The sequence below is a fragment of the Scomber scombrus genome, chromosome 6 (genome assembly GCF_963691925.1).
Source record: "Scomber scombrus chromosome 6, fScoSco1.1, whole genome shotgun sequence".
In the NCBI taxonomy this organism is placed as follows: domain Eukaryota; kingdom Metazoa; phylum Chordata; class Actinopteri; order Scombriformes; family Scombridae; genus Scomber; species Scomber scombrus.
In genome coordinates this window covers 28,252,378-28,262,663 of record NC_084975.1, presented here as the reverse complement: position 1 = coordinate 28,262,663, position 10,286 = coordinate 28,252,378, and the positions used below count along the sequence as shown (strand labels likewise).

The 10,286-nt window shown below is 40.6% G+C and overlaps 1 protein-coding gene across 1 annotated transcript in view; it reads left to right on the top strand.

The window, feature by feature from the left end:
• The first annotated feature begins 852 nt into the window (after positions 1-852).
• Positions 853-10,286, top strand: part of LOC133981689 (fatty acid 2-hydroxylase-like) — a 35,232-nt gene continuing 25,798 nt past the window's right edge. Inside the window, exon 1 of the mRNA XM_062420508.1 lies at positions 853-1,260. Within this exon, the coding sequence (XP_062276492.1) occupies positions 973-1,260 (288 nt within the window). The 5' untranslated portion in view covers positions 853-972. The remainder of the gene's footprint in view (positions 1,261-10,286) is intronic.

Here is a 10,286-nt window from a genome sequence, read left to right as displayed (position 1 = left end):
TTTCACATGTGATATGGGGTATTTCCGACAGTACTTGAAGGCAGCAGCAGAGTTCATCTGTTAGGTGAAGATAAAGATAAGAGAGACATGGGAACTACAAACACACCCTCTGTTTTAGGAGAAAACATACCCAAACACACGCTTTATTGAATATGATCAATAAATAACATTTTTGGAGATGTTAGGCTCACAACGACGATATCAAGGAAGTAGTTTAGACAAACACACAAATACAAACATCTCTGTTAATTATTTTATTAATGTCATCACACTTACGAGCCCATCCAAACCTCACATTTGCATCAGTCAGGTTGGCTTTTATCTGAGAGGTTAAATAACTGAAAGCTGCCTGTGGGCATTGACCTTATCTTATTGATCAGGAAGTGATGACTGACTACATGACATGCTCTTCATGTTATGTCACTGTCCACTTCACTTTCGCAATCAACTTTAATTTGAACATATGATCTAAATTTTGAGTCATTCATGCATTTATAGAACAGTGGTAAAGTTATTATTTATCATAGAAGTGTGAAGCAAACTTTTAAAGTTATCTTTGCTGCTTTCGGAGCAGCAGGTGCGTCTGGATGCATGTGATGCATTCAAAGAACAAATTGGAATCGGGTAAAATTGTACACTCGTTTCTCTTGAGATTTAAAGTGAAAATAGTGTTAGAAAACTGCAAACGCTTGAGTATCATATAAGTACAAACCCTCTAGTGAAGCACACTCACATTTTGAAACCCATGTTAACTGTTGAGACTTGCATTAACATCTTGCATAGCATCCTTTCCGAGCGTTTGAACGCCTCACAGACCCCGCCTCTCCTGGCTTGCTGTCATTTGTGAAGTTGAACTCTTGGTGTAGGCAGCAGTAAGGTCGACGGCCCTCCGAGGAGGTATCTCTCTCTGTTCCCCTCCCTGTATTCATTTTTTTTTCATTCAGGTGGACGCTCTGCATCTCCACTGTCAGGATGTCTCCATCCACATCCCCCCGGTTCTTCACAGAGAGGGAGGTGGCCCGCCACTGCACCAAGGAGTCCTGCTGGGTGCTGCTGGGGACCAGGGTTTACGACGTGACCGCTTTCTTGCGGATGCACCCGGGAGGGGAAGCTCTGATACTTCGCAAGTCGGGTAAGGATGTGAGCCAGGAGATGGAGGGACCCCCGCACCGGCACTCAGAGAACGCCCGGCGGTGGATGGAGCAGTACTACATCGGGGATCTGGACAGAGACAGAGACAGAGACAGCGATGAGGCACAGGTAGAGTCCAGGACACCTGTCCCACATCACTGCCCTCACATTCACACAAACACCTGGAGAAATACATGTTGCTATGTCTCTACTGCTGGATGTAGTTACTGAGTGTTAAATGTTACCAAAACTACACACAGTAATTAAAGGTTTATCAATTTTGTAATCCTTCTCCCACTTGAATATTTACATAGCATAAAATATGTAAGGTGGATGAGGGTGATGTGGGGCATTTTTTGCAATTCTGACTTCTTATCTACATATGAATCCAATGCATTATACCAACAACTAATATCATTATGTAATATCTGAGATGTTTCCTTGTTAAATCAGAGGACAATAGTTAGATATTGTACTCAAAAGGAAAATGGCACATATATTAATATACCTCGTGTCAAATCATTTTAGAATGAGTAGATTTTATAATCTGGGGCACTATTTTTTTAGGCTTAGAAATACTTTGATTTATATAAAGCTGCCTTATCTGCCAAAACTTTCTGAAATGGACGTATCCATATTTAGTCATTTAATTTTGGCAGCCTACGTGTTGTTTTTCTTTCTGCATCAGAAAGTTTATAAAAACTAGTAGCCTGTATAATGTTAAACAGTATAACTATGTAAATGTAAATCTATTTTAGTAATTTGGGGACCTCAGGCAAACTTAGTCTTGTACTGACACTCTGTTTTGGCAGTAGTAGAAGAAACTTAAGACTTGCATTCAAATATTGACTTAAATGTGAAGAGTCAAGGAGAGTTTATCAGCACAAATATATAAATAAATGTAGTTAATTTGTAAAGGTGGAGCTTTATATTCTTCTATAATGCTGGATAGTTTAATCAATAATAATACATCACGTTTTAATTGTTCAATTTTCTGGGTAAAATCTAAATCTGCAGTGTAAAAATATACAGTTGTATGTTTTTAAAAGTGCTTCGGGCGCCTTTTGTGTGTATCACATCTAAACATTAGAATCTATAGCTGTTTGGGGTCCTTTTATTTGGGCCCCTGGCAGTTGCCTATATTGCGTAATGATAAAGTTGTTGACCCTTGCGGAGACAGTGTCGCCCTCATGCAGGGCTGCCGCCTCTACGGGGCGAGAGTGGTTTTCCATTATTATGCAGTCAAACAAAAATACACACGTTTGGTCTGGATGTTTCTGTCATGTTTGACATAGACGTCATTTTGGTAAACATTCCCATACGCGTGCCTGTGTTCGAATGTCACTGACGCCTTTTAAAAATGAGTCAAATCATAGTAGATATGTTCTGCTCCGAGCTGTAAATATCCCTCACTGAGCTTATATCATATCTGTCATTACATATTTTGGCTGCTGAGCAGGTGTTGGCGTTTTTAATTAGCTGCTTTTGATATCAGACACACTGACTTTGCCAAACACTTAGTGGTTTTGAAGCGGCAGAAAGCTGATACTTGTGGTTTTGTGAGTGGCGGGTGTTTGTTTTTTCTTTCATTTGACTTCGCTGGGCGTTTCTTTGACGTGCAGATGGAAAGAACTCTCTGCTCTTCCTCTTCTCTTGGACTGTATTGATTTATAAAGGAAGGAATGAGGAGATTTCTTGTGTGTTCAGAGAGGAGCGGGGCAGCAAGGGGGTGTACAGGTGATATGGTAGACCTGTGTGGGGGGTGGGGGGTGGGACCAGCGGTGTTAATGAATGATTCAAGAGTTGTGTGTGTGTGTGTGGGAGAGAAAGAAACTGGTTTGTCTTGTCCCACTGGGGATAGAAGGAACTACAAACACGGCCAATTTGAAAGAACCGGAAACCTTTCATCACTTGTTGCCGGGTGAATTCACACACAAATTAATGCTGTGTGTCCCTGTGTGTGTGTGTTTCCCTGTAAATGTGAGGAGGGAGAAACAGAAGACTTCGCATGAATCTCTTAACAACAGAGTTGACATTTACATGGCTGGCCCACGCATGTGTTTGTGTGTGTGTGTGTGTGCGCACGCATGTGTGTGTGTGCATGCGCGTGTGTGTGTGCTCTCTTTTGTTAAGTGTATAAGTTTACACAATTACAGCAGCTGAAATTCTTATCCTCCTTTTGTTATGCTTCACGTCATCGATAGGTCATATCTGTAAAAAAAAAAAAAAGAGATTTTCGGACAGATATGAAACTTGTGTTTAACGTAGGTCGGGTGGAGAATGTGTGAATAAGTGTGTCATGGGTGAAGCAGAAGTTTGGACACATTTTCACACACAGTCACACAGGCTGTAAACAGTCTTGGGACATTAGTAGTTTTTCTTATCTGCGCTCCATGTTTTCCACTCCATCACACATTTACCTCAGGGAGTAGCTGAGGTATAGTAAAAATACTCTCTGTGTGATATTGCTGAAGAAATGATGTAACTGATGATGCTGAGTTGATGCACATACGGTCCTACTGAGGAACGTAGCAGTGAACAGTTGCTGGGTGTGAATCTCTGGTGACATGGAGGTCATGAGACTGATTTCAACCTGCTGATTGAGTCACAAGACATTCAAGTTCATTAAAAGGTTCATCACCTCTGCAATAATGTGCTGTCAAGGTATGGCTGGTATTTATTCCTCTCACTTTCTCAAATAGAGCACCTTGGTCTAACTGCTAATGACAAAACTACCGTGTGTTTTTGTTCTTTAATCACTGGCCTGATGACTTTAAATCACACAGTGTAACTTTAAAGGCATTAAATAGTATTTTATACGTCGTTGGACATATAGGTCAATAACTGAAGCAGATGAACCGTTGAATCATTGACTCATATGAAAATCATTCATCAATACTATGATAAGGTTGGTAATGATATCGTATCAATATTGTTGTTGTGTTTTTTTCTTTTTTTATGGCACACATTTGCTCTCTCTACACTCTCACTTCCTGTCAGTTCAACTGTCTCTCAGTTTATGGCTGTTTAATATGTAACACATGAATAGATAGTATTATGTTTCTGTACATGTTACACAAACATAGTCCAACTTAGTCCAACTGATACATCAATCAGCTGATATTATAGACCGAATGTTGGCCTATCAAAGATATATCAGGGTTTTTTTCATATTTCATCCTTTTTTCTTATTCTTTATTTTTATTTTTTTTAAATTTATAGTTATTTATATTAAATTCACAGTGAAGTTTACTGTTTCAGTGCACTGATGTCATTTTATACAGTTTATAGTTAAACTGTAAAATATAATGCCTTCATTACACATCTTAATCTTAAGTGTTTGATAACCACATTTGAGGGATCACTGCAAAAAATGTGTGTTCATGTGCATTTTCTGTTTATATAAGATTATCAGCTGATATATCAATATCGGAATTTGTTTTGCGCTCTAATATCGGTATTGACACCGGCCCCAGTTTTAGTTATTGATTCATCTACTGATTGTTACCTTGATTACCAGGAATTCTCTGCCCATTGAATGTCATAAAACAGTGAAACTGCCCTTTACAATGTCCTGAAATTGTGTTTCTAGTTGTCTAATTTCTCCAATTAATGTTCCAAAACCAAACAATTTGGAGAAGCTGGAACTGGAGAATATTTGGTGTGTTTTTTCTTCTTGAAAAATAACTTAAACCATAAGAACATGGTCAAAATAGTGTTTGATTCATCAACTCTAGTGTTTAAAAAACCTAAGACTCATTTTTTATTTTAATTTTAAATGGGCAACACTTTAAAATCCTACTTTCTGCTGCTTCACATGTCACTTGTGTAGACTGTATTTTGTCAAGCCAAGTCTGATGTGGTTCTCCTGAGGCAACAGGTGCCATTACCAGAGTAGGATATACTGCAATGGTGTAGCACCCTCGTTACTCAGAGGGTTAACCTCAGCGAAGCAGATGTATACAGGCTGCACTTTTCTGTTTCTCAGGGGAGCCTGCTGTACCAGTGTTTGAATTTACTCATAGAACAAGCAGCAGGAGATTAAACCGGAGATCACAGAGATGGTGTCTCCCCTCCTACTCTTTAGTAACTGGCTTTTTTGTGTCCTTTATTTCCTCATTTTATCCCCTGAACAGAATCTCAGATGCCAAATTACCCAAATGTGTGTGTGTGTGTGTGTGTGTGTGTGTGTGTGTGTGTGTGTGTGTGTGTGTGTGTGTGTGTGTGTGTGTGCGTGTGTGTGGGCGTGTGTGGGCGTGTGTGTGCGTTTGGGACCAGGTTTACAATCAAACAGGGTTGCTGTTTATACCGTCAACAATATAAACTGGTTTGTAATAGATGCTGATTTCCTCCATTCAGAACCAGCGTTTAAAAATGCTTTTCCATAATGAACATGAAACATAAATCCTCACTCATTTTGAGTCTCTCTGTCACTTATGAACCTTCTGTTCGTTTCTCTTTGGGCTTTTCAAAATAAAGCTGGTGTGGAGGAAATTGTGCATTTGAAGTCTGTCTTTGGGAAAAAATAGATTAAGGATTGGGAAAGCCACTGTGGTTTAACACACAAAGAAAGTAGAAAAGTGAAAGTCAAACTTGCTCAATAGAAAAATCAAAGCAAAGTCTTCACAGTGTTGGAGTCCATAGTGTGTACAACTGGACAATGTGTTCTGTAAATGATCCAGTTTTGGCATGTTGGTCAGACAAAATGTGCAATATGATGATCACCTCTGGCTTCAAGCATTCTAATACTAATATTAATCATTCTAACGGTGGTGCAGTGGTTAGTACTGCCGCTTCATAGAAAGAAGGTTCTGGGTTTGAATCCACGGGCCAGCTGGGCCCTTCTGTGTGGAGTTTGCACACCTGCTTGATAGTATTTCTGTATATCATCTATAAATCAGTACACTGATCTCTGAAGCCATCAGCAAACAGAAACTCCCTTTTTTTCCCCAAAAGGCACAGACTCACTCCCATTTGTGATGAACTAAAACAAGTATTAATGGAAATGTAGCCCAAATTAATAATTAATAAATACATTATTTAAGAAAAAAATGTATCAGTAGTGACAATAATGATTAGTTCTAGTTCTAATCATGCGCAGAGGGAGTTATTTTGGGTCAGAAAACATTTCGCCTTTTGAAATGCTGCTTAGCTGAAAGTTTCATGATGCACTTGACTCATTTTTATGTTTACCTACTAGCACTGAGCAGCACTGATACAAATTTAGAAATTCACTTCTAGATTTGAAAACACGAGATAAGTCTATCATCGAGATAAGCTAGTCGAGATAAGTCAAGATAAGCTATCGTCCCTGTTATAGACCAAGCTTAAAAAAATGCTGATCACATCATACTAACATTTTAATCTATTGTACAATATCGCTATTATTTGAAGTGTTTTGTCAATATTGGTGTAAAGAAGAAATTCATGCGCAGCCTCCCAATAAACTTAGCCTTGACCACTAGTATCAGTAATGGTGTGTTACGGTGTGTCTCTATGTGTGTGTGAGGTTGCGTAAAGACAGAACTGCCTGCCCCCTTAATCAGTGTGTCAATCATGACTGCACCTTTGTTTGAGCTTTGCTCCTGTCTCATTGTCTCGAAGGAATCGAGCCGCCGTGGGTTATATATATACTGTAGGATGTGGAAATCGACTGCTCGACGGCCCTTGACGCATTCTTTTCATTGTCGTTTCGCTCTCTTGCCACACTGCCTCTTTCATTAGCTGGACTTAGAATGTAAACATATTCAACGGAGCCAAGTGCCGAGACGGGCAGATTTATGCCCCGATGTGCAGGAGAATGTAACTGCATGGTCGTGACGTCAGGAAGATAGTGCACCTATTGTTAAGAGAGCGGAATCACTAATGAGCGAGTGTGTGTATGAATGAATGAATGAATAAATGAACAACGGAGAGGGTATGGAAGAGCTCGGCAGACATGGGAGCAGATGGAGGTGAAGGGAAGCAGTCTGATAGAGGAGGGGGAAAAAAAGTAGAATGGTTTCGAATATCATACGAGAGAAGATGAGCGTGACGCCCGGCGAAGATATAGAAAGTGTAAAGAAAGAAAGAAAGTCGAAATGTGTAGATAAGAACGCAGAGTAGAGCACGGAGGTCACAGTGGGTGTTGATAAGTTTTATGGTTGAAATGCTGGAGGGCATGCTGGTCAGGCTGGTGGAGCTCTGGAATGTGGACTTTCATCTGCATGGATCTCTCTCTGCTCAATGATGTGATTGTCTTTCACCAAAGGGCACGGGGGAGGAAAAAGGGGGGGGGGGCCGAGGGGTTGAGTGAGGAGGGATGGTGGGTGTTGCAGTACAGTGTTAAGGAGTTCAACGTTAACACCTGTCAGGCTTCAAATGTCGGTACTTTTTGCTTTTGGCAGTTGACCAGAGTCATAAAATCAGGTTATTTATTTAAGGCTTAGTCCTTGAATGCCAGGATAGACTTTTCACTACGGATGAGCCAATCACATCAAAGAACATAAACAGCACAGTGTCTGGCAGATGTTTAGGTCATTCTGTGTGTCCAGCATTCGTCTTTTACAACTCTGAAGAGCCGCTCCGAGTCTTATCACCGTGGTGACACATTACCCGCCGCATTGTTTACTGCTACCATAGAGACTGCCGACACGGCAATTATCGCTCAGGTGCAGGCCTCAGGTGGCTCCCCTTGTCGCCACGGTAACACCTGGGAAAAGAGAGAGGGCGAGGTGAGAGGGTGGGGGGTGGGGGGGTATGGGGGACTGGATGGACACAGTCAGAGGGGATGGAGATGGAGCGTATGCTTATGAAGGTGCAATTGATTTGAGCAAACGTCTCACAGGACATTTAAGCCAACATTCGGAAGTCCTGAGATGCTCACTTGATTTTTGTTTTCTTTAATCATTATTTATTTCCTGGCATCATTGTGCATCCTCATTAGTCTGTTGTGATCTGTAATTAAAAACTAAACTACCTTCTGTATTATTTTCTCTTTTTTTTTTAACCAAACAGGAGCATCTGTTTGGCAAAAAAAAGAAGATAATTAAGCTAAATTGAAAATAACAAAATAGTGTTTAGGTTAAAACTGCTGTTAAAGGATAGATTGAGTGTCAAGTAATAGTTGACGACGGGTATATATATATATATTTTTTTTTTTTAAAGTATTTTTTTAAGAGGTCAGAATGAGAAGTGATCCTGAAAATAACGCAACCGAGACTAAAATGTCCCACAGGTTAATCTGCTTTCTTTCATTTGTTCCTTCTTGTAGTATCTGGCCATCTTGTCATCTTTACATATGTACAGGTCTTGGTGTGTGTGTGTGTGTGTGTGTGTGTGTGTGTGTGTGTGTGTGTGTGTGTGTGTGTGTGTATACAGTAATTGTGGATGGGATTCGTTGGCTCATAGCCCAGGGGGGGGGGGGGAATACACACACAAGAAAAACAAACCGTTTGAAGGTGTGAGAGAAACAGACAAGCTTTTCAGACACACCCAGAAGAGGAGGGAGGAGGAGATGGAGAGAAAGCCAGCCTGAAGGAGCCTGAAGACCAGTGTTTTTCTGTTGTGGATATTTTGCATACAATTAGACCTAAGGGGGGGGTTAAAGGTCAGTTACATGTCCTTCCGATAGACACATCATCAATACGTGCATTAGATGTAAGCTGCCATGGAATCATATAAAGAATATGCAAAGTTCAGTCACATGAACAAACCCTGATTGTGTTCCTTTCCCTGGTCCATAAACAGCCTATCATATCCCTCGATAATGAAGCATGCTATAAGTGGCACGCAAACAGCCAATCATTTTAAACTACAAAATAAAATCTGTTACCTGCTTTTTTTTTCTGGTCTTCATTAAAACAGTTTGATAATTATATCAACTGAAATGAAAGATTTTATGGTGATACATTTTTCAGCTATATCACCCGACCCTGCATACAGTGCAACTTAGCCGCTGGTTGAATATTTGACTTTCGGGGAGTAGCATGTGCTCTCCTGATCAGACACCTCTGTGATGATGTGATGGTACATGATGAGAATTGGCAGCTACTTAAATGTGGGTGAAAATATCAGATGTGTGTGTGTGTGTACCTGGAGAACGACATGCTGACTTTTGTTCTTAACACTCCGCCAGCTTGCCTTCCCTTATTTCCGCTCGCTCAGTGTCATATTATACCACACACACCAAAATGGTGGATTAGTTATAGACTGATGTGAGTGTAAATAAAAGCTGCCACTGATGTCACCAACACTTCTGTTTGCCTGGAGGTAGTTTACTTTACATGGCACATTGTGTGATACGGGTCTAATAAATGTAGCATTGTTCTTTTTAAACTTGATTTAAAGATGGTATATATATATACAGAATATAAATTTGTGACCCCAAATTTCTATTCTGTAGTCACCAAATCTGTGATCTGGGATGTGTGACAAGTCCTCAGTTTTTACCACGTTTCTCTCATGATTATCAGCCGAAAATCACCCAGTGCAGAGAGTCTTTAATTTGTTCTGACTTGTGTCTGATGCAAAGATGATACAAGCTGTAATCTATTCATGAAAGAACAATGTATTCAGAACATAGCAGCATGGTGTAGCGTTTATATGGCGCTTAGCTCACTAGTTGCTGTCTGTAACATGACACCATTGGCACAAACTGGCTAGCTACACAGAGCTTCTGATTCTGAGAGAGAGAGAGAGAGAGAGAGAGAGAGAGAGAGAGAGAGAGAGAGAGAGAGAGAGAGAGAGAGAGAGAGAGAGAGAGAGAGAGAGAGAGAGAGAGAGAGAGAGAGAGAGAGAGAGAGAGAGAGAGAGAGAGAGAGAGAGAGAGAGAGAGAGAGAGAGAGAGAGAGAGAGAGATATCTTGAGTCCTGGTCATTCTGGTTTGACAGGTTATTTTAGTTAAAGGGAGTCGAGTGACATTGTTATTACACACACACACACACACACACACACACACACACACACACACACACACACACACACACACACACACACACACACACACAGCCTTTCTGTCCTCATGTATTGTGCTCTGTCCCCATCCTAAACTGCGTACACACATTTGAGCAGGATGTAAAATTGTCCGTCTAGACGGTCTGGCTGCTTGGATTCCTCTGATGATGAAGAGGAAACAACATGAAGAAGAGGGTGTATTTTACAGTAAGAGGCTGTGT